General features: G+C 29.8%; 1 protein-coding gene across 1 annotated transcript in view; it reads right to left on the bottom strand.

Moving 5' to 3' along the window:
* Positions 1–26284, bottom strand: part of LOC111636605 (alpha-soluble NSF attachment protein-like) — a 48561-nt gene that overhangs the window by 12836 nt on the left and 9441 nt on the right. Inside the window, exons 2-6 of the mRNA XM_023381889.1 lie at positions 23105–23184; positions 22917–23033; positions 11115–11167; positions 10993–11010; positions 6422–6492 (exon numbers count right to left, since the gene is read on the bottom strand). Of these exons, the coding sequence (XP_023237657.1) occupies positions 6422–6492; positions 10993–11010; positions 11115–11167; positions 22917–23033; positions 23105–23184 (339 nt within the window). The remainder of the gene's footprint in view (positions 1–6421; positions 6493–10992; positions 11011–11114; positions 11168–22916; positions 23034–23104; positions 23185–26284) is intronic.

Genomic DNA, 26284 nt, shown 5'->3' with positions numbered 1-26284 from the left:
CCTAGACCAGGGGTCGGCAACCTGCGGCTCGCGAGCCACATGCGGCTCTTTGGATGTGAAGCTGCGGCTCTTTAGTTCCATACGCAAATATTATTTATTTTATAAAAAAAAATTTAAAAATCGTTCTGAATCGATTAACAAGGATTTGGCACCGATTCTATCTCAGCCACTTGTACTCGCTTTTCATCACACCCCTCCCCCGTGACACGCGTCGTCACTGTCGTCAGTCCGTCGGAAGCTCTCGAATGACGCCGTCGTCGGATGTTTCTATGAGGTTTAATTCGCTTTCGACGCAAGACAATTCTGAATAAATAGATTAGTTTTTTTTATCAAAAAACTTTATTTATGCGAGTACTATTTATTGTTGGCAAGAAAAAATTTTGTGGCTCTTTAAAAACTTTGAAATTTTGTAAATTGTAATTTTTGGCTCTTCCGACTCAAAAGGTTGCCGATCCCTGGTCCAGGGCAATCGTGTGGCAGTGTGCAGGATGGATATATCCATTAAATTCTTTTGGGGGTATCACCAAAAACTAGCAAAAACTACCAAAAAAGAAATTCACATAAAAAATTAATTATGTAACAATAAAAAAAGATTTTTCTTTACTAGACATAACTGTTAACAAAATCTTTTTCCGAAGTAGTAATGAAAAAAAACACGTGGAAAAATACTTTCAAAAATTTTCCACGTTTATTCTCCACTACTTTGGGATAGCACCATACCTGACTATACCACTGTTGAAAGGTTAATAGGAAAAGTATGATGTACAGAGACAAGACCACCACTAAAAGAATTGGGAACATTGAAATTTGTATACCCAACATTGCATAAGCACTGATTCCACTCCTCCAAATTTAAATTTATCAACCTGGTCCACAATTCTCTCTTCCCTCCCACTACCCTAAAGACACGATAAAAACAAGAAGCTAATATTTGCAAAACCTTCTATCCCATACTTAGAATCTATAACTTTACAAATAGTTTGAGCTTATAAAAGACACAGGGTCCCACTAACCATCAAACCACAGCCATCACTCCACAGAATTCTATGTAATGATAAAAGATTCTCTTACCCTTTTGGAAAAGTCTCAGGTTTATATAATCCCATTACAAGTGCATACAGGAAGAAAGATCTTTTACATATATACTACCACTAGAAAGTTATTAAACTGCTTAAATGAACAACAGAGCAATGTTAAAAAAATACATCTTCCATTGATCCTGTGAAAAATTGTACTAGAAAATAATTTTATTCTACTATGTGCCAGTACTTCTGTTCTCAAGCAATGTTTAGATTGCAGAACATTGTTTACCTGGGAGTTGTCATAAATATCTTTATTAATTAAAATTCTGCAACTCTCCCACTCTTGAAATTCCTGATATATGGATAACACTTTATAAAAACTTAAAACCTTAATTTTTATCCAGGTTTTAATTTTATTTTAGCCTTATTTATATTTTATTTTACTTAGCCTTATTTTGAAATGTCGAAAGTACTTGCATTTAATTCAGCAAAAAAATAAACATAATGCCAAAAGACAGTACAATTTCTTCCTTATAATATATTTGGTGTCATAAGTGAGCTTTTAAAGTTTTACAATGTATCTTTAATGAATGACAATAGATTCTTAAATGTCTTTTCATTAAATTTATATAAATTTGCTTTTCATTTATAATGTAATCTTCATACAATTCATATAGAATTGGTACTTTCTTACAGAGTATATTAACATTGCTGAAAAGTTACTATTTCAATGTGTTTGATTAATATTTTTATCCCCATTAATCTAAACTGCGTCAATAAAACTTACTTCAAATTTTGAGTATACAGAATGTCCCAGGAACAGGGGCAGATCTATATAGGGATTAATAGGGCTTAAGTCCTGGCCTCCAAGTGTCAAGGGCCCACAAAAATTGAATTATCATCATAAATTTTTCAATACTTTTTCATTAACAATGAGCACGTATCATATAGTGAAAAATAGTTAATATTGATTATATAATAATTTATAGTATTATTTGTATTATTGTAATCAATGTAAAGATTTTTATCTAACAAAAAATTGGGTCCCATTGAACTTCAATAACTTGTTTACAGCACAATTTATTTGTAAGTAGCATCATTTGATGCGTCTTGTCTATCTCGTTTAGCACTACCAGTTAAACACCCTGAGTACTAAATAGTAACATAACCTCTTAAGTTAATTTCAAAGGTCATCCAACATTACCTTTTCACCTCCTCCACCTCTCATCTTACTTTTAGATTCAGAGAAGTTTGTGTTGAAATCCAAACTCGAAGATGTACTGGAAGGAGATAAACGATTGACTCTGGGATTTCCTGTGCTGAAGCAAAGCTAACACACAACAAACTTTTTGCCAGGTCACACATGTGATCATGAATAACACTGACATTTATAAGTCGCCTAGCTGCCATTTAGATCTTAACTTAATGCCTCCCATCATAGCTTATGTGAATGCCGCCACATCCTTAGCTTCCCAAGTTCACTTTTCAAAGCTATGCCTCGAGTGATGACCAGGGTACTAAGCCCACTGCTACAACCAGGCAAATGAGCTTGATGCTTATATTAGGTCACTCTAGTATATCAATAAAATTTAAAATTCAGTAGAGCGTCGATTATCCGAATTAATTGGAAACTGAGGTCGTTCGCATAACTGATCTTTCGGATATCCGACTATGTACGAAAAAATAGTTTAACGTATCCGATGTTGAAATTTTTCTCCGTTGCGTGTCGCTTNCAGCAAATTCAAAAAGATTTAGTTAAGAGTAAATCTTTAAAAAATTTTATATATTGCTTATGAATGCTTGAATTTTTTATAGGTATTAGAGGTGAAATATAAATTATAAGCATTTGCTTTTGCTTTTCAATTAATTTCACTTATGTGTGCAATTTCATTTCACTTACAAAATAAGTTTTTTCAAGATAATTTTACTACTGGTTTAATATTATGAATTCATTTTTTATCATATATTATAATCTGAAATATTTGAAGATAAAAGCATAGCACTAAACAATTAAACAGTATTTTATTTGAATATAAAGTTGTATATAAACAAGAAACAATAATTTGCTTTGCAAGACAGATGATGTTATAAAACAAATGTATATGAATCATTTAAAGTTTTATAATAAAGTTTGAAATAAACATACTAAAACAAAAAATATCCAGCAAGAAGTAACTTTAACAAATGATAAACCAATGAAACAATGGATATCTTGAATTCAAAAATTTTGTTAGGCTCAATTTTAAAAAAATTGTAGATCTATATTTCCCACTGTCATCTGTCTGTCTGTCTTTCCTTAATCTTGAGAACAGAGCTAGATAGACGAATGACGAGACTAGATATGAAAACCTTAGGGCCCTAATTAGCTACATATATACTTCCGATGCAAACCGAAGTCATGTCATTTTAATTAAAAAATTTTTCCCTGAAAGATGTTAGATAGATGACTGGCATGACACTATTGTTAAAAGAAAAGTATGATGTACAGAAGCAAGACACTACTAATTTGAGGCAGAGAACATATATTTTAAATTAAATAAATTAAAAATATGATAAAAAATTTCAGCCCAGCATTGTGATGATGTCACAATAAATAATTGCTAGTTCTATCTTCCTTTTTATGTTTAAACTTGATGATGATTATGATGATTTAAAACTGTCAAAAATGTTCATTTTAATTTATTAAAGTTACTTCTTGCTGGACATTTTTGGTTTTAGTATCTTTATTTTGAAGTATCATGTCCATTTTTTGGGTAGTGTCATATTTATAATGAAATTTGTTTTTCGTAGAAAATTTTAATGAACAAATAAACAAACTTATCGCACAAAATATTCATTGATATCAAATACTTTCACAATTCTTTCTCTTGACAAAAGAATTTTGTAAATTTGAATTTTGAAAGTAATTCTATCCATAGAAAATGATGAAACATTTGTCATTATGAACATTAATTGGAGTGTTTAAAAAACCAGTTTGGTGTTTGAATAACTGATGATGTAAAATTTGTCCTAATGTCTATTTGTGTTTGAACTGTGTACAGAAACAAAATTCTACACTGAGGATGGCCTTAGAAAGACTGAAAATGTTTCGGAATCAAAAACTATTGCCTGAAGTTTAAAGTTAGTAAATGATATTTACACTTCCTTCAGTTGTATGGGAGTTAGCAATTTGTAAAAATTAACAAACTCCTTTCTTTAAACAGATTTTTTTATAAGTCATTTGCAGCAAGTTCTATTAGTTATAGCTATAATGCACAAAAGCTTGTAGAACACAAACATAAAAATAAATAGCAAGATTGGGCAAAAAGTACATTAAAGTACAATTCTTAAGCTTCAAAATCATATATTTATTTTTCAACATAGTCACCGTTAAGGCTAACACATTTCTCCCAACTTGTAACAAGATTTTTCATTCCGCCACTGAAAAATTCTTTAGACTTTTCTCGAATCCAGGACTTGACAGCTGCCTTCACCTCATCATCTGAGATGTAATGATCATTCTTGAGATCTCTCTTGAGTAGAGGAAAAAAATAAAAATCGCAAGGCGCAAGATTGGAGGAATAAGGAGGGTGTGGAATTGGTTCAAACTTCAGGTTTTGCAGAGCCTCTCCACTTGCGCGCGAGGTGTGTGAACAAGCGTTGTCATGTTGCAAGATTATTGGTGCCAGGCTGCCTCTAACATGACAAACTCAACATCGGATGTGTTTTAGAGTCTGTATGTACCGAGAAGAATTAAACATTGCAATGAGGGGCAACGGTAATCGTCTGTGGCAGTGATAGGACGTCTGCTGCGCATTTCATCAACAATTATGGCTTTTCCAGGCTCGCAAACCACAAAATTTTATTATCCATTGATTTACAGTAGACCTATCAACAGCATCGTCACCATAAACAGCCTTTAAAACACAATGAATCTCAGTAGGAGTCACTTTTTCAGCAGTTAAAAATTTGATAACAGCATGCTGTTTAACTCGCGTTGACATAGCACTAGAACACGTCTCCATATTTCCACTTCTCAAAATATAATGAATGAACAATAACCTCAAACTGTGCATGCGCACAGATGGGGAATGTTACTTCCATATGCCACCTGGCACGCTTCTGAAAATCATTTTGTTCGCACTCTACAAGCATGTGTGCATTACTTTTCAGCCTACCCTCGTAATATATTATATATTAATAAAATGTTTTGTTATATTTAACAAAACACTGTTAATGTGGCAGATTGGGTTCCAAATTACTATTGTAAAGCAAACATTACCTTGAAGTGGGGGGACACCTTTAATTTATTAACCTGTATAAAATGCATTGAGTTCTTGTATATAGCATTTTCTTTATTGACCTACAGTTTTGTTGCATGAAGTGCACCAAGCAATTGGTCGTGTATGTATATATGTATTTTTTTAATGTTTTTTACTTACTTTATGCTTCATTTGCAAAACAAAGTTGCTCAAGCATTGGATATTTCAAATACATTTAGTGTAGTGTTCCAACTGTTCTTGAGTTTGTATATATAGTGTAATACAAAAAGTAAAAGAAATCATAATTAAATTTTAGGGTCCAAAAATACATTATGAAAGAAAAGCTCATCAAAATTCTCCATAAAAAGAATAAAGCTAAAACCAATTCAAATTGAAGAAGAAATACTTTCTTCTTTAATGTGCAATTTCTTCTTCAAAAGAAAGCATTTCTTCTTCTTCACTTGAATGTTCAATAGCTATATAGTCAACAGCTGGGACAAGGACATAGTAAACACATTTGTAGATGCTCTCTTTATAATAAGTGTCATAACCCTAGCTCTGAAATATCAGAGAATAAATTTTAAAACATTTCTGTTTGTTTTAAAACTAAATTAAATAAAGTATAAATGTAATATATTTTTTTAATGAAGATAGATACTGATAAACACTCTTCTAAATAAAAACAAAGTTTCTACCAAAATATTAAAAAAGTAACAAAAATGCTTAAAAAGCATAACAACACTAGTTATACAACTTAAAAAGGTACACCTATTGCTGGGTTAATATGAAAAGTTTGGTATTATTAGACTATCACTAACTTATCATATTACATGTGATAAGTTAGCAAAGTTCTTTTTCTAGTACTATTCTTATCAATAAAATTTGACTATAAGATTGTAAGATTTATTTACTTTGAAAGTCAAATTAGTTTATTCATCCTAAGAACAAACTAATTTGCTAATTACAATAATCTTATTCATTTTATAAATCTAAATTATTAATCTACACACAATTCAGTTTGATAACTTTTTTAATCTGCCATACCAAATCATTAAATTACTGAAATTTTTAAATTTAAGTTTTTGTACTTTTATTTAAACATTTTATCATTAATGCAAATAAAATTTTTAACAGAAAGCTTTAATTATAAACACTAACCTATTAGATTCTTCACCCTTGAAATAATCTGCTGCTTGTTCAAAATGAGTTATTGCCTTTATATAAACAAAATATGTTATAAAATATTTAATTTTAAAACAATTCCATTTTATGTATAAAATATATTTAGAAAACAAATTTTTTTGAATAATGGATATTTCTTAATTGAATATAGAAAATATGAAATTGTTTTTGTTCTGTATATAAAAACAAAAACAATTTCATATTTTCTATATTCAATTAAGTAGATCATAAAAATGGAATTAAGGTTAAAATCTGTTTTAAGTTATAAAAATAATTTTAAAGTCAAATGCTTTTTATTATTGAGCTTGCAATTTGAAAAAATTGTAGACTTTATATTCTCACTGTTGTCCATCCATCTGTCTTTACTTAATCTTGAGAATGGAGTTAGAGAGATGAAAGACAAGACCACATATGGAAACCTTAGGGGAGGAAGCCATGATTAACTGTACATGAACTTCCAAAGCAAATTGGAAGTCATGTTATTTCAATTCAAAAATTTTCTTTTGAAAGGTGTTAGATAGATGACTGGCACAATTCTATTATTAAAGGAAAAGTATGATGTATGGGGCAAGCCAGTACTAATTTGAGGTGAACATTGTAGCATGGCATTGTGATGATGTCACAATAAATAATTGTGTGTTTATAATACATTCACTATCAAATAGAATACATACTGTGTTATTTTGAAGTTATATTATGCAAGAATTTACTTTTTAAAACTTGACACTTTGTAACATACATACTTCAACTAGTTTTATTTAATAAAAGCAATATCTTTATCCAGATGTTCAATGAAACAAATGTTTTTAATTAATTTAATAAGTCTTCAGGTTAGATTCTATCACGTAAGGATATGAAATAATATAAAATTTAATAATCAAGTAAAATTTAAACATTTAAGAGGCTACAAATTGGAATCTTGATACAAATATTCTGTAACTAAATTTAATAAAACAAAATGCCATTTTTATTTAAACCTTTTTTAAAATCAATGAATTACAAGTTATGAGCTCATAAAAATTTACTAAAGTTGTACTCAAGAAAAGATATAGTTTAGTACTAAATTTCTGGTAATCGCATTTACTTTAATAAATGTAAAAATGTTAATTCATTTACATATAAGTATTTAGTTCTTTAAAACTTGACACCATATTAACATATATACTTCAAAATTGCTTATTAAGAAGACCAAAGTTTATTAAGTTACTTTTGGTAACATTTTCAATTCTTCTCAAATTGGCTTCAGCCACAAATTCTTTGAAACTGAACCAAACTTCTGATTAAACAGTCTGTCAGAAGTTTGATTCAGAAGCTAATCTGAACAATTTAAATAAATTTTAAATTATCATTGTTGACAGAGAATATTGGTATTTTTTCTTTTTTTACATATTTTAACATAAATCATAGCTTACAATAAAAGATTAAATATACATGTGTTTTTAGCATTCTCTGCATGCTAGAAAAGTATTTCTGTAAAAATTTTACAGTTTCTGTCAGCTTTGTCTTTTTTTTTTCTACAATGTTACAGGTAGGTGATTAAGTCACCATCTTAAAGTGAAGATTGGACAAAGTCTGGTTGTGTAACTGTCATGCAGGTATGTAAATACATTTGCATAAGTAGAGCTTCATATTTGAGCTCTACTCCAGATTAATCTTTTATTTTCAAAATTATCTAATACACGAGAAGCAATTTATAAACAATTCACTGATTAACAAAAGAAAATGAAGCTGCAATTTCCCCATATACAAAGTAGATATTATGGAAGTAACAAAGATTAGAAATTGAATGATAATTGACAATATCATACAATTTAAAAAGTATTATTCTATTTGCATTTTATGAAAAAAGAAAATATTTTACGAGCTAGTGTTTTTAGAGTATAATAAATTTTTATAAACAGAAGAACTTCAGCAATTTAACAAATTTTCTTATTTGTTATCAAATTCTGTATTGTATTATAGAAGGCTTTGGAGCATTAAAGAAAATACATATATTTACAGTTAAAATTTTCCCAANATTTTATAAAAAAAAATTTAAAAATCGTTCTGAATCGATTAACAAGGATTTGGCACCGATTCTATCTCAGCCACTTGTACTCGCTTTTCATCACACCCCTCCCCCGTGACACGCGTCGTCACTGTCGTCAGTCCGTCGGAAGCTCTCGAATGACGCCGTCGTCGGATGTTTCTATGAGGTTTAATTCGCTTTCGACGCAAGACAATTCTGAATAAATAGATTAGTTTTTTTTATCAAAAAACTTTATTTATGCGAGTACTATTTATTGTTGGCAAGAAAAAATTTTGTGGCTCTTTAAAAACTTTGAAATTTTGTAAATTGTAATTTTTGGCTCTTCCGACTCAAAAGGTTGCCGATCCCTGGTCCAGGGCAATCGTGTGGCAGTGTGCAGGATGGATATATCCATTAAATTCTTTTGGGGGTATCACCAAAAACTAGCAAAAACTACCAAAAAAGAAATTCACATAAAAAATTAATTATGTAACAATAAAAAAAGATTTTTCTTTACTAGACATAACTGTTAACAAAATCTTTTTCCGAAGTAGTAATGAAAAAAAACACGTGGAAAAATACTTTCAAAAATTTTCCACGTTTATTCTCCACTACTTTGGGATAGCACCATACCTGACTATACCACTGTTGAAAGGTTAATAGGAAAAGTATGATGTACAGAGACAAGACCACCACTAAAAGAATTGGGAACATTGAAATTTGTATACCCAACATTGCATAAGCACTGATTCCACTCCTCCAAATTTAAATTTATCAACCTGGTCCACAATTCTCTCTTCCCTCCCACTACCCTAAAGACACGATAAAAACAAGAAGCTAATATTTGCAAAACCTTCTATCCCATACTTAGAATCTATAACTTTACAAATAGTTTGAGCTTATAAAAGACACAGGGTCCCACTAACCATCAAACCACAGCCATCACTCCACAGAATTCTATGTAATGATAAAAGATTCTCTTACCCTTTTGGAAAAGTCTCAGGTTTATATAATCCCATTACAAGTGCATACAGGAAGAAAGATCTTTTACATATATACTACCACTAGAAAGTTATTAAACTGCTTAAATGAACAACAGAGCAATGTTAAAAAAATACATCTTCCATTGATCCTGTGAAAAATTGTACTAGAAAATAATTTTATTCTACTATGTGCCAGTACTTCTGTTCTCAAGCAATGTTTAGATTGCAGAACATTGTTTACCTGGGAGTTGTCATAAATATCTTTATTAATTAAAATTCTGCAACTCTCCCACTCTTGAAATTCCTGATATATGGATAACACTTTATAAAAACTTAAAACCTTAATTTTTATCCGGGTTTTAATTTTATTTTAGCCTTATTTATATTTTATTTTACTTAGCCTTATTTTGAAATGTCGAAAGTACTTGCATTTAATTCAGCAAAAAAATAAACATAATGCCAAAAGACAGTACAATTTCTTCCTTATAATATATTTGGTGTCATAAGTGAGCTTTTAAAGTTTTACAATGTATCTTTAATGAATGACAATAGATTCTTAAATGTCTTTTCATTAAATTTATATAAATTTGCTTTTCATTTATAATGTAATCTTCATACAATTCATATAGAATTGGTACTTTCTTACAGAGTATATTAACATTGCTGAAAAGTTACTATTTCAATGTGTTTGATTAATATTTTTATCCCCATTAATCTAAACTGCGTCAATAAAACTTACTTCAAATTTTGAGTATACAGAATGTCCCAGGAACAGGGGCAGATCTATATAGGGATTAATAGGGCTTAAGTCCTGGCCTCCAAGTGTCAAGGGCCCACAAAAATTGAATTATCATCATAAATTTTTCAATACTTTTTCATTAACAATGAGCACGTATCATATAGTGAAAAATAGTTAATATTAATAATATAATAATAATGATAATTTATAGTATTATTTGTATTAACAAAAAATGGGGCATTGAAGTCAAAGCCCTAGGCCCCAAAAAACCTAGATCCACTCCTGGCCAGGAAGGAAAGGTCAATAGTGTCAAAGCAAACTAAGCAATGGTTATTTTAAACAAAGTGTTTATATAAACATATGCTCATCTTAAATGAGTTCCAAGTTGTACTTTCAGCATAATGGGCCTCTTGCCATTCTGCTAGATGTGTGAAGCAACATCTTGACTGCATTTTCCATTATCAGTGGATTGGTTGTGACAGTACCATTTACTGGCTATAAAGATCTCCAGATCTACCCCCATCAGCTTGTTTATAGGGTTGAATGAAGAGTGAACAATGTTGAAGAATGGTGGATACATGAGATGAACTGGTAGCTTCTCCCTATTCCCTGCATAGAGGAACTTGTAGATAAACTCAGACAAGCAACATGTCTAGTTCTCAAGAGTAGAAAAAAATGCATTAAAATTAACAGTGAAATTTTTGAAAATTTATTATAACCTGTTGGAAATTTCTCGCTTGAAAAATAAATATTCTATTACTGAAACCATTCAGGATAGAGCAATGTTTATATGAACTTTACCTTTCAGAATACTGACCTTTCCTTCTGGGACATCCTGTATAAAACAATTAAAAATAATAACAAAAGAAGCTAACTAGGCTATATCATCTCTCAATATTTTCTTCTGAAACAAAAATAGAGTTAATGAAAATAAAACATACATACCATATCTGTATATATTTCAACAGCCTTTAATAAACAATTTATGGCCTCTAGAAAATAAATTTCAGAATTACTATATAAAAAATTCAAAAATAAATCTATTGCTATCCAACAGATATACAGGATGGTCATAAATTATTGAGTGCATTTCATGTTTGAAAAAAGAACAGAGTAAAGTACTTACATGTTCTTGCTTTCTTTGCAAGATGATTTCAAATAGTTTTATTTAATAACATTTTACACTTCAAACTTCCATGAGCTCCACTTGTCACACGTAAAATATCTAGTAATTTAGTAATTGTAATGGCATAAGAGGTACAGCTTATCCACCCAAATGCATACTGTGGTTACAAAAAAATAATTAATATTCATCAGTCTCTAAGCGATTTCTCAATAGTGTGTGATAAGTCATAGAAAGAACCATTTATAGTGCTCAGATAAATAAATAAAATATCCAGCTGGTATTCAATTTCATGCCAAGTGTAGCAGAGCATTTCAGCAGTTATTCCTCTGATGATTTTAGTAATTTGTCATTTTAGGTCTTCAATATCATGAACTTTGCTTGTGTACACCCAGTCTTTGACAAATCTCTAAAGGAAGAAATTCAAGGACATAATGTCAGGGATCGTGTAGACCAGGAAATCGGTCCTCCTTGACCAATGCAACAATCTAGAAATTTTTCCTGCAGGTTGTCTTAAACAAGGAAACCCCAGTATGGTGTACCATCTTGCTGGAAGTAAACTTCTAGATGATGGTGTTCAAGTTGAGATATAACATAACAATGTAACATATTGAGATATATAGATGTTGTCACTACAGGCTTAGTAACGAAAAATGGTCCAATCACTATCTATAGCAAATGCACATCAAACATTAACTTTTGGACTATCACATTGATGTTCTCTTACTACATGAAGATTCTCTGTTCCCCAGATATAGCAATTATGACTGTTAACAGAAAGTTGCTTCTTCAGAAAAGATTATTTTTTCTAAGAAAGAGTTATTTCTGTCAATCTTGTCAAGGATATACATGGCAAAGTCATAACGTCTAGCTTTATCATTAGCTTGTGATTTATGCAATAACTGGACCTTGTATGCATGAAGTTTCAGGAACTTATGGACAACTTTCATGTTCCTGAAACTTCATGCATACAAGGTCCAGTTATTGCATAAATCACAAGCTAACGATTGCAGTATTCCAAATTCCAAACTTGTGCAATGAGTCAATTTACTCGGGTTTCTAGTGAAAGCCTCCCTCACTCAATCAACAACAACTTTAGAGACTGATGGTCTACCAGCATCTTTTCTGTTCTACACTTTCTGTATCTTTAAATTGCTGATACCAATGCTTAATGGAGTCCTTACTTGGGGAATGGGATACTCCAAGTGAAAACATCTTTAAACAGTTATAACCAATTTGCTTTCACAAAATCACAGAAAGCATATCACTTTTTCCTGCATTGTAGCCATATTCCATTATGCACTACTGTCATGCAGTGGCGTAGTATGGGTGTCATCCGCCCCCCCCATTTAGGTAGCTCAATTTAAAAGACTAAAATTCAGTTTCGTCACAGAATTCCGTGCTCGTTTCAATCGGTCCAAATCATAGGTACGACAAAAATATGAAATGAAATGGTTCAAGTTTTTACAAGATATTATTATTATTTATTGTGAAATTTTGCCGCCCCCTAAAAGTGCCGCCCAAGCCCCCACTACGCTATGCCACTGCTGTCATGCCACTATCAGCAAAGTACTCTTTTGTTTGAAACAAAACAGCAGTTGCTACATTATTATGTTGTTCTTTTTTCAACCATGAAATGTACTCAATAATTTATGACCACCCTGTATATTACTGAAAAATATTTTGAGAAAGAAAAAAATAAAACATTTAATAAAGAAATATAGAAATATATTCATTTTAATTCTTTTGGAATTTTCTAAGCTAAGTGTCTTAGAACAAATTATCTTACATTTTTAAAAAACCAAGATACTGTTCTGTATATAAAAACAAAAACAATTTCATATTTTCTATATTCAATTAAGTAGATCATAAAAATGGAATTAAGGTTAAAATCTGTTTTAAGTTATAAAAATAATTTTAAAGTCAAATGCTTTTTATTATTGAGCTTGCAATTTGAAAAAATTGTAGACTTTATATTCTCACTGTTGTCCATCCATCTGTCTTTACTTAATCTTGAGAATGGAGTTAGAGAGATGAAAGACAAGACCACATATGGAAACCTTAGGGGAGGAAGCCATGATTAACTGTACATGAACTTCCAAAGCAAATTGGAAGTCATGTTATTTCAATTCAAAAATTTTCTTTTGAAAGGTGTTAGATAGATGACTGGCACAATTCTATTATTANTCTATTATATTATATTATTTAATTTATATTTACCAAGTTTATCATACATAAGGGTTTATCACACCAAGAGACCAATCTAATACATTTTAAAAATTCTTTAAATTGTGTACAATAGAGGAATAAATTATTTTTAAATATACATTACATCAGTCACTCAGTGTGATAAACCCTTACGTAAGATAAGTTTTGTAGTTATATAAATCAAATACTATAACATAACAAACATTAAAACGAAAACCATATAAAGAGTTTGGTCATTTTAGCCTACCATTGAGTGTTGTGGAAGGGTGTTGAAGTAATTCAACCAAAAGTAGTCGTTGACCTCCTCCTAGAAGAGAAGATGGTCAATGACTACTAATTAATACAGGTCTACTATTAATTTTAAAAAGTAATCTGTGTTGGATGAGTTATGATGGCCCTGCATGTGATGGAAGTTGCTAACCTTAATGTCCGAAAGACTTTATATGTCTTGCTTAAATAAAAACATCTTGTAAAAATGTGAGAATAATTCCTTTTATGTAATAATAAAATGTTTATATTTTTGCAACAGACTGTATAAATTAAGTGGGAAATATGTTCTTGTAAATATTGCATTTATAGAAAAACTAGCAAATAAACCAAGCGTTGCTTGGGCAAAAAGTAACGATAGTGAAGATTAAGATTATTACATTACAGCCAATCTTACCCATTTTCACAGAATGCAAGGATTGGGTTCCCCTGTTTCCAGACTAATTAGAAAATTTTTAGATGGGTCTAAAATTATGTTTGATTTAACGCAAAAAACCACATCTGCACCTGTAAATCTTGCACATTGCTTTCTCTTAACACTTCTACTGTTGAAGCCTTAATCCTGTCCCTTTCCCCGCAGGGGGAGGAATTTCAAAAAATCCCTTGTTAATGTGAGTTCTCATGATGTACAGTACAGTTCTCATGATGTACCCTAACTGTGTACCAAATTTCAAGTTTCAACTCCTAACCGTGCTGAAATGCTCACAATGAAATGCTCATATACACGTGCGCCATCTATCGTAGGATAAATGTACTATGTCAGAAACCTTTGCGGGAGTGTATTAAAAAACTTCCCAAAGTTTCATGGCAATCGGATAAATGGTGTAGTAATGCATGAAGGACAGACGGACGGACAGACAGACAAACATACATTCATTCATTTTCATATATATATAGTGTCTGTCTGTGTGTCCTTTAATCTTGAGAAATGAGTTAGATAAATGAATATTGAGACTAAATATGGAAAGCTTAGAGCAGGAAGTCCAGATAACTAACTATACATGAACTTTCAGTTTGAACTGGAAGTCACATTACTTCAATTCAAATCTTCCCACAAATAAAGTTAGATAGATGACTGACATGACTCTATTGTTAACCACTCCACAGTGAGGGACGGATATATCTGTCCAGGGCAGGGGTCGGCAACCTGCGGCTCGCGAGCCACATGTGGCTCTTTGGATGTGAAGCTGCGGCTCTTTAGTTCCATACGCAAATATTATTTATTTTATAAAAAAAAATTTAAAAATCGTTCTGAATCGATTAACAAGGATTTGGCACCGATTCTATCTCAGCCACTTGTACTCGCTTTTCATCACACCCCTCCCCCGTGACACGCGTCGTCACTGTCGTCAGTCCGTCGGAAGCTCTCGAATGACGCCGTCGTCGGATGTTTCTATGAGGTTTAATTCGCTTTCGACGCAAGACAATTCTGAATAAATAGATTAGTTTNTAAGTTCTTATTATTATTTATTTCTTTTTATAGTCAGTTTTGAAATTATCTGTTAATAATTTGTTTTTAATAGGTATATTCATATTTATTATTATATCTCATTTCAAATGGTTGTTTTAGTAACTTATGTAATTAAAATTCAAATTAATTATGATTCAAAATGATTATGAAATTATCAATTTTATTTTTAGTGGTTCATCAAAAGTTGAAGAAGCATGTGAAATGTATGCACGTGCTGCAAATATGTTCAAGATGGCAAAAAAGTGGAGTGGTAAAATTTAATTTATAAATTATTTGTTATTTATATTATTTCAAATACTATAAAACAATTCAAATTCTTAGCTGCTGGCAGTGCTTTTTGTGAAGCTGCATCACTTCGTATCAAGACAGGCAGTCGCCATGAAGCTGCATCATGCTATGTTGATGCTGGAAATTGTTACAAAAAGTCTGACCCACATGGTAATAAAAATATTAAACTTTAATTCTTAATATAAAATTTTTATTACATACCAAAAAATTATACTTAAATAGTTTATATATATAATTTATATTCTCATTTTTAAGAGATCATTCAGTGCACCAAAAATCATCTGTTATTCCAAAAATCCATTATATTGCGAACAATGGATTTCTCATACACCCAGGAAAATATCCATTATTCAAAAAAATTTGTTTTCTAACCCTCAACATATTAGAAATACCAGTACTTGAAATTATTTAGTCTCTTGAGATCTCTATTTTTTATTCTATAGAAATGCCTATGCTACAAGATTGTACATTGTTCTGTACATATGTATAACAAAGCTGACAGAAACTGTATATACTGTAAACACAAGAGGAAAATTATGTATGCTCTCATCCATCTTGGTTTGTTTTGATGCTGCTTTTCTGCCTATTGAATACAACTAATTGATATTAGCAGTATCAGGTACAGCCTGTTCATTTATGCTGAAGCTCATCAGGAAGGTCTTCATGACTTGGAAAGACTCGATGTCCTTGCTAAATTTTGGCACTACTCTTGGACCAGTATCAAAATGTTCACCAGGTGGCTCCTCCTCAATCATATATTAGCCTGTTAACTCTCTTTGTACAGTTCTTTAATTGTACATATCCAAGATAAAACAAGTGCATCATTGAATTCTATAAATTTCCAGAAACACCCAAATATTATTTACTTCACAACTGTATAGGTAGACACTTGGTACCTTTAACATCACTCTTTATTCAGGTATATGTTACACACCAATACAGATTTTGGGCATATGCTCCTCTTCTGTCTGTTTTTTCTTTAAGACATTTAGTAAAGAGAGGATAACTAATACCCTTTTTTTTTTTAAATACATATATTTACAGTTAAAATTTGGGAAAATTTTAACTGTAAATATATGTATTTTCTTTAATGCTCCAAAGCCTTCTATAATACAATACAGAATTTGATAACAAATAAGAAAATTTGTTAAATTGCTGAAGTTCTTCTGTTTATAAAAATTTATTATACTCTAAAAACACTAGCTCGTAAAATATTTTCTTTTTTCATAAAATGCAAATAGAATAATACTTTTTAAATTGTATGATATTGTCAATTATCATTCAATTTCTAATCTTTGTTACTTCCATAATATCTACTTTGTATATGGGGAAATTGCAGCTTCATTTTCTTTTGTTAATCAGTGAATTGTTTATAAATTGCTTCTCGTGTATTAGATAATTTTGAAAATAAAAGATTAATCTGGAGTAGAGCTCAAATATGAAGCTCTACTTATGCAAATGTATTTACATACCTGCATGACAGTTACACAACCAGACTTTGTCCAATCTTCACTTTAAGATGGTGACTTAATCACCTACCTGTAACATTGTAGAAAAAAAAAAGACAAAGCTGACAGAAACTGTAAAATTTTTACAGAAATACTTTTCTAGCATGCAGAGAATGCTAAAAACACATGTATATTTAATCTTTTATTGTAAGCTATGATTTATGTTAAAATATGTAAAAAAAGAAAAAATACCAATATTCTCTGTCAACAATGATAATTTAAAATTTATTTAAATTGTTCAGATTAGCTTCTGAATCAAACTTCTGACAGACTGTTTAATCAGAAGTTTGGTTCAGTTTCAAAGAATTTGTGGCTGAAGCCAATTTGAGAAGAATTGAAAATGTTACCAAAAGTAACTTAATAAACTTTGGTCTTCTTAATAAGCAATTTTGAAGTATATATGTTAATATGGTGTCAAGTTTTAAAGAACTAAATACTTATATGTAAATGAATTAACATTTTTACATTTATTAAAGTAAATGCGATTACCAGAAATTTAGTACTAAACTATATCTTTTCTTGAGTACAACTTTAGTAAATTTTTATGAGCTCATAACTTGTAATTCATTGATTTTAAAAAAGGTTTAAATAAAAATGGCATTTTGTTTTATTAAATTTAGTTACAGAATATTTGTATCAAGATTCCAATTTGTAGCCTCTTAAATGTTTAAATTTTACTTGATTATTAAATTTTATATTATTTCATATCCTTACGTGATAGAATCTAACCTGAAGACTTATTAAATTAATTAAAAACATTTGTTTCATTGAACATCTGGATAAAGATATTGCTTTTATTAAATAAAACTAGTTGAAGTATGTATGTTACAAAGTGTCAAGTTTTAAAAAGTAAATTCTTGCATAATATAACTTCAAAATAACACAGTATGTATTCTATTTGATAGTGAATGTATTATAAACACACAATTATTTATTGTGACATCATCACAATGCCATGCTACAATGTTCACCTCAAATTAGTACTGGCTTGCCCCATACATCATACTTTTCCTTTAATAATAGAATTGTGCCAGTCATCTATCTAACACCTTTCAAAAGAAAATTTTTGAATTGAAATAACATGACTTCCAATTTGCTTTGGAAGTTCATGTACAGTTAATCATGGCTTCCTCCCCTAAGGTTTCCATATGTGGTCTTGTCTTTCATCTCTCTAACTCCATTCTCAAGATTAAGTAAAGACAGATGGATGGACAACAGTGAGAATATAAAGTCTACAATTTTTTCAAATTGCAAGCTCAATAATAAAAAGCATTTGACTTTAAAATTATTTTTATAACTTAAAACAGATTTTAACCTTAATTCCATTTTTATGATCTACTTAATTGAATATAGAAAATATGAAATTGTTTTTGTTTTTATATACAGAACAGTATCTTGGTTTTTTAAAAATGTAAGATAATTTGTTCTAAGACACTTAGCTTAGAAAATTCCAAAAGAATTAAAATGAATATATTTCTATATTTCTTTATTAAATGTTTTATTTTTTTCTTTCTCAAAATATTTTTCAGTAATATACAGGGTGGTCATAAATTATTGAGTACATTTCATGGTTGAAAAAAGAACAACATAATAATGTAGCAACTGCTGTTTTGTTTCAAACAAAAGAGTACTTTGCTGATAGTGGCATGACAGCAGTGGCATAGCGTAGTGGGGGCTTGGGCGGCACTTTTAGGGGGCGGCAAAATTTCACAATAAATAATAATAATATCTTGTAAAAACTTGAACCATTTCATTTCATATTTTTGTCGTACCTATGATTTGGACCGATTGAAACGAGCACGGAATTCTGTGACGAAACTGAATTTTAGTCTTTTAAATTGAGCTACCTAAATGGGGGGGGCGGATGACACCCATACTACGCCACTGCATGACAGTAGTGCATAATGGAATATGGCTACAATGCAGGAAAAAGTGATATGCTTTCTGTGATTTTGTGAAAGCAAATTGGTTATAACTGTTTAAAGATGTTTTCACTTGGAGTATCCCATTCCCCAAGTAAGGACTCCATTAAGCATTGGTATCAGCAATTTAAAGATACAGAAAGTGTAGAACAGAAAAGATGCTGGTAGACCATCAGTCTCTAAAGTTGTTGTTGATTGAGTGAGGGAGGCTTTCACTAGAAACCCGAGTAAATTGACTCATTGCACAAGTTTGGAATTTGGAATACTGCAATCGTTAGCTTGTGATTTATGCAATAACTGGACCTTGTATGCATGAAGTTTCAGGAACTTATGGACAACTTTCATGTTCCTGAAACTTCATGCATACAAGGTCCAGTTATTGCATAAATCACAAGCTAACGATTGCAGTATTCCAAATTCCAAACTTGTGCAATGAGTCAATTTACTCGGGTTTCTAGTGAAAGCCTCCCTCACTCAATCAACAACAACTTTAGAGACTGATGGTCTACCAGCATCTTTTCTGTTCTACACTTTCTGTATCTTTAAATTGCTGATACCAATGCTTAATGGAGTCCTTACTTGGGGAATGGGATACTCCAAGTGAAAACATCTTTAAACAGTTATAACCAATTTGCTTTCACAAAATCACAGAAAGCATATCACTTTTTCCTGCATTGTAGCCATATTCCATTATGCACTACTGTCATGCAGTGGCGTAGTATGGGTGTCATCCGCCCCCCCCATTTAGGTAGCTCAATTTAAAAGACTAAAATTCAGTTTCGTCACAGAATTCCGTGCTCGTTTCAATTGGTCCAAATCATAGGTACGACAAAAATATGAAATGAAATGGTTCAAGTTTTTACAAGATATTATTATTATTTATTGTGAAATTTTGCCGCCCCCTAAAAGTGCCGCCCAAGCCCCCACTACGCTATGCCACTGCTGTCATGCCACTATCAGCAAAGTACTCTTTTGTTTGAAACAAAACAGCAGTTGCTACATTATTATGTTGTTCTTTTTTCAACCATGAAATGTACTCAATAATTTATGACCACCCTGTATATTACTGAAAAATATTTTGAGAAAGAAAAAAATAAAACATTTAATAAAGAAATATAGAAATATATTCATTTTAATTCTTTTGGAATTTTCTAAGCTAAGTGTCTTAGAACAAATTATCTTACATTTTTAAAAAACCAAGATACTGTTCTGTATATAAAAACAAAAACAATTTCATATTTTCTATATTCAATTAAGTAGATCATAAAAATGGAATTAAGGTTAAAATCTGTTTTAAGTTATAAAAATAATTTTAAAGTCAAATGCTTTTTATTATTGAGCTTGCAATTTGAAAAAATTGTAGACTTTATATTCTCACTGTTGTCCATCCATCTGTCTTTACTTAATCTTGAGAATGGAGTTAGAGAGATGAAAGACAAGACCACATATGGAAACCTTAGGGGAGGAAGCCATGATTAACTGTACATGAACTTCCAAAGCAAATTGGAAGTCATGTTATTTCAATTCAAAAATTTTCTTTTGAAAGGTGTTAGATAGATGACTGGCACAATTCTATTATTAAAGGAAAAGTATGATGTATGGGGCAAGCCAGTACTAATTTGAGGTGAACATTGTAGCATGGCATTGTGATGATGTCACAATAAATAATTGTGTGTTTATAATACATTCACTATCAAATAGAATACATACTGTGTTATTTTGAAGTTATATTATGCAAGAATTTACTTTTTAAAACTTGACACTTTGTAACATACATACTTCAACTAGTTTTATTTAATAAAAGCAATATCTTTATCCAGATGTTCAATGAAACAAATGTTTTTAATTAATTTAATAAGTCTTCAGGTTAGATTCTATCACGTAAGGATATGAAATAATATAAAATTTAATAATCAAGTAAAATTTAAACATTTAAGAGGCTACAAATTGGAATCTTGATACAAATATTCTGTAACTAAATTTAATAAAACAAAATGCCATTTTTATTTAAACCTTTTTTAAAATCAATGAATTACAAGTTATGAGCTCATAAAAATTTACTAAAGTTGTACTCAAGAAAAGATATAGTTTAGTACTAAATTTCTGGTAATCGCATTTACTTTAATAAATGTAAAAATGTTAATTCATTTACATATAAGTATTTAGTTCTTTAAAACTTGACACCATATTAACATATATACTTCAAAATTGCTTATTAAGAAGACCAAAGTTTATTAAGTTACTTTTGGTAACATTTTCAATTCTTCTCAAATTGGCTTCAGCCACAAATTCTTTGAAACTGAACCAAACTTCTGATTAAACAGTCTGTCAGAAGTTTGATTCAGAAGCTAATCTGAACAATTTAAATAAATTTTAAATTATCATTGCTGACAGAGAATATTGGTATTTTTTCTTTTTTTACATATTTTAACATAAATCATAGCTTACAATAAAAGATTAAATATACATGTGTTTTTAGCATTCTCTGCATGCTAGAAAAGTATTTCTGTAAAAATTTTACAGTTTCTGTCAGCTTTGTCTTTTTTTTTTCTACAATGTTACAGGTAGGTGATTAAGTCACCATCTTAAAGTGAAGATTGGACAAAGTCTGGTTGTGTAACTGTCATGCAGGTATGTAAATACATTTGCATAAGTAGAGCTTCATATTTGAGCTCTACTCCAGATTAATCTTTTATTTTCAAAATTATCTAATACACGAGAAGCAATTTATAAACAATTCACTGATTAACAAAAGAAAATGAAGCTGCAATTTCCCCATATACAAAGTAGATATTATGGAAGTAACAAAGATTAGAAATTGAATGATAATTGACAATATCATACAATTTATAAAGTATTATTCTATTTGCATTTTATGAAAAAAGAAAATATTTTACGAGCTAGTGTTTTTAGAGTATAATAAATTTTTATAAACAGAAGAACTTCAGCAATTTAACAAATTTTCTTATTTGTTATCAAATTCTGTATTGTATTATAGAAGGCTTTGGAGCATTAAAGAAAATACATATATTTACAGTTAAAATTTTCCCAAATTTTAACTGTAAATATATGTATTTAAAAAAAAAAAAGGGTATTAGTTATCCTCTCTTTACTAAATGTCTTAAAGAAAAAACAGACAGAAGAGGAGCATATGCCCAAAATCTGTATTGGTGTGTAACATATACCTGAATAAAGAGTGATGTTAAAGGTACCAAGTGTCTACCTATACAGTTGTGAAGTAAATAATATTTGGGTGTTTCTGGAAATTTATAGAATTCAATGATGCACTTGTTTTATCTTGGATATGTACAATTAAAGAACTGTACAAAGAGAGTTAACAGGCTAATATATGATTGAGGAGGAGCCACCTGGTGAACATTTTGATACTGGTCCAAGAGTAGTGCCAAAATTTAGCAAGGACATCGAGTCTTTCCAAGTCATGAAGACCTTCCTGATGAGCTTCAGCATAAATGAACAGGCTGTACCTGATACTGCTAATATCAATTAGTTGTATTCAATAGGCAGAAAAGCAGCATCAAAACAAACCAAGATGGATGAGAGCATACATAATTTTCCTCTTGTGTTTACAGTATATACAGTTTCTGTCAGCTTTGTTATACATATGTACAGAACAATGTACAATCTTGTAGCATAGGCATTTCTATAGAATAAAAAATAGAGATCTCAAGAGACTAAATAATTTCAAGTACTGGTATTTCTAATATGTTGAGGGTTAGAAAACAAATTTTTTTGAATAATGGATATTTTCCTGGGTGTATGAGAAATCCATTGTTCGCAATATAATGGATTTTTGGAATAACAGATGATTTTTGGTGCACTGAATGATCTCTTAAAAATGAGAATATAAATTATATATATAAACTATTTAAGTATAATTTTTTGGTATGTAATAAAAATTTTATATTAAGAATTAAAGTTTAATATTTTTATTACCATGTGGGTCAGACTTTTTGTAACAATTTCCAGCATCAACATAGCATGATGCAGCTTCATGGCGACTGCCTGTCTTGATACGAAGTGATGCAGCTTCACAAAAAGCACTGCCAGCAGCTAAGAATTTGAATTGTTTTATAGTATTTGAAATAATATAAATAACAAATAATTTATAAATTAAATTTTACCACTCCACTTTTTTGCCATCTTGAACATATTTGCAGCACGTGCATACATTTCACATGCTTCTTCAACTTTTGATGAACCACTAAAAATAAAATTGATAATTTCATAATCATTTTGAATCATAATTAATTTGAATTTTAATTACATAAGTTACTAAAACAACCATTTGAAATGAGATATAATAATAAATATGAATATACCTATTAAAAACAAATTATTAACAGATAATTTCAAAACTGACTATAAAAAGAAATAAATAATAATAAGAACTTACAACATTTGGTCATTTCATTGTGCCAGTATACAAACATAAATAACAACACGGTTTCGATAACAACAACAAGAACTTACAAAAGAATTAATCATACTTTGGAACCTCATCATATTATGTTGTTAATTATTTCTGTAGGAAGAACATCAATCCATACCAATGCTTGCATTGTCATATCATCTTAATTTCATCAATTGCCATAGATTCATTTTAGGATCATTCTTTCTCTCTTCAGTTGGCATATTTTTTCTATTTTGTCAATAAAATGTCTCTGCAATAAACTTTCCTAAAACTTTGGCCTATCTATGGGCCACTTTTTCTGCACTTACATCTGATATTAAAAATAACCTAAGTGCAGAAGAAGTGATCCATAGACAGTTTGACATATGAAAGTTTATTGCAGAAATATCTTGTCAACAAAAATAGAGAAAATATGCCATACTGAGGAAGAGAAGAATAATCCTGAAATGTATCTACAGCAATTGATGAAAGGCAATAAATGATGGTTTGACAAGGCAAGCATTTGTATGGATTGATGTTCCTTCCTACAGAAATGATTCACAAAAGAATTAACAATAAACTTTCTTTATTCATCCTATTGTTTCTGTTTAAATTAATTGCAAATAGTGTAATATTTTGATTTTGCCAAAAGACAAATTAAAATCAGTCACAAGGAACTTAGATTTGTGGCTGTACATAGAGGAGAAAAATCCTACATGACTACTACAATAGTAAGACATTTATATAATTTGAAAATTGAAATAGATTTATTCAGAAAGATTTAAATATATAACAAGGAATTTAATCAGTAGGAAAGAACAAATCTAAAAATGTAGTATACAACTGGAGTACAATGCTGAGATGTAAAATTCAACCTTTGAAATTCTAGCAAGAAGTTTATTATAATAAAAACTTTCTATCAGATTGACTGGTCGTCTTCAGTTACAGAATATTTAAATATAACATTGCAACATTAAAAAACGAAAGATAAAAAAAAATTTAAAAAATAGAATACATAAAGTTTAAATATAAAGGAATGTGAAAATAAAAAATTTAAGATATAAAAGTAATAAAGAATATAATTTTTATACATAGTATGTATAAAAATGATAAATGAGAAATAATTATTTAATAAAACAAAACTACTTAAAGTTCATAAAGTGACTGCCATGTGCTGGAAAGCATGTCAGTATACCGATAATTGATGCATGTGGATTTCTTATTAGCCTTATAAATCTCCAATTTTTCTAAGTAACTAAGAGTGTTGATGTTAAAGGTAGGCTTAATCATTTTCACTTGTTTCACTTGTGTATTGTGATGGTGAGCATAAGCTGCTAATACTGTTAGATAAGTTCTTGTCAATTGTGTATATTCTTTGATATAAATAAAATAAAAACCTTTAAATAATCCAGCAAATCGTTTTTTTAATATCTTAAAAACGCTTTTGAATGCTTTAAGCGATCATCCTCAGTTATCATTTTGAATCGAATGAAGAATTCGAAATTACGTAAAACAAAATTCAAAAAGCGGTTACATAAATGTACGTTAACATTTACCAAATTTAAATAATTGCAAAAATGATACAAGTTAATTAAATCGAAATAAAGAAATAAAATAAAATATATACATTCAGTAAAAATCATCTTAATTATTCTTCCCGCTTACGTAAACTACGTCAACTCATCATAAAAGGATTTCCATGCCGATGACAATCCGTCAGCATCCCTATGATTAATACAGTTTGTGTGCAACTGCGCCTTGTGAATTTCTAGTTTTTCCAGATGTTTTATGGCCTGCCTGGATCTTGTAGCTTTAATGATAGACGCCCGATCCCAAAAGACCTCGATATTCTGTTGCTTGGCAAAGGCAGCAAACACCGTAGAGTCTACGTTTTTATTTACTGAGTGCTTATGTTCAGCAATTCTTTTCTTTAAGTTTCTCATGGTTGCTCCTATGTATACTAAATTAGAATTAAATCTACGGTCTTTTTAAAGGTTTTGATTTTATTTATATGGTGTAGTCCAGTAGGAAAGTATTTTATTTATTTATATTCTTTGATTCTTTGGTGCAGATTATGCCCAGTGAATTGGGAATAAGTCATTAGGCCTACCTCTAATATCAACACTTTTAGCTATCTAGAAAAACTGGAGATTTATAAGGCTAATAAGAAATCCACACATGGCAATCACTTTCGAACTTTAACTAGTTCTGTTTTATTAGCTAATTATTTCACATTTATCATTTTTATTTTTTACATATATCTGTTTATATTCTTTGTTACTTTTATATCTTAAATTTTTTATTCTCACATTCCTTTATATTTAAACCTTATGCATTCTGTTTTTAACTTTGTATCTTATGTTTTTTTATATTAGTTATTTGAATTTTTTATTTTTTGTTCTTTAATGTTAAAAATTTATATTCAAATGTTGTTCTGTAACAGAAGACTAGTCAATCTGATTTTTAAAAAAATTTTGGAAAAAGAACAAATAATGAAATTTGTCATGAAATTATACTAAAGCATCATTTTCAGCAAATATAATGAATATTCAATATAAAGCAATTCTTTAATAATGATATATCTATAATTGAATAATTTGATTTATCAAAGTAGAAATAAGCTTCATTTATCTACAAAAATCTAAACTTTCATTTCCATGATAAATTAAACTATAATGAGAATGACTAATTTAAATGAGACATTGAAATGAACTGCTGAGAATGATTAATTTAGGAATGACTAATATATTACATATTTACGCACAAACATATTGCAACATCTTTGTTTTCATCATACTTCATTTATAAAAATCTTATTTTCCAATTTCTTCTCTCAATGACATGACTATTTTAAAATCATTAACATTATTCCAATGTAAGAATAAAAATAAATTTTAAAACAAAGCAAAAT

Source organism: Centruroides sculpturatus, unplaced genomic scaffold (genome assembly GCF_000671375.1).
Source record: "Centruroides sculpturatus isolate CEXI.00-Female unplaced genomic scaffold, Cexi_2.0 scaffold152, whole genome shotgun sequence".
In the NCBI taxonomy this organism is placed as follows: Eukaryota; Metazoa; Arthropoda; class Arachnida; order Scorpiones; family Buthidae; genus Centruroides; species Centruroides sculpturatus.
Note: the sequence above shows the minus strand (reverse complement) of the source record. Positions and strands in the feature narration are given on the sequence as shown.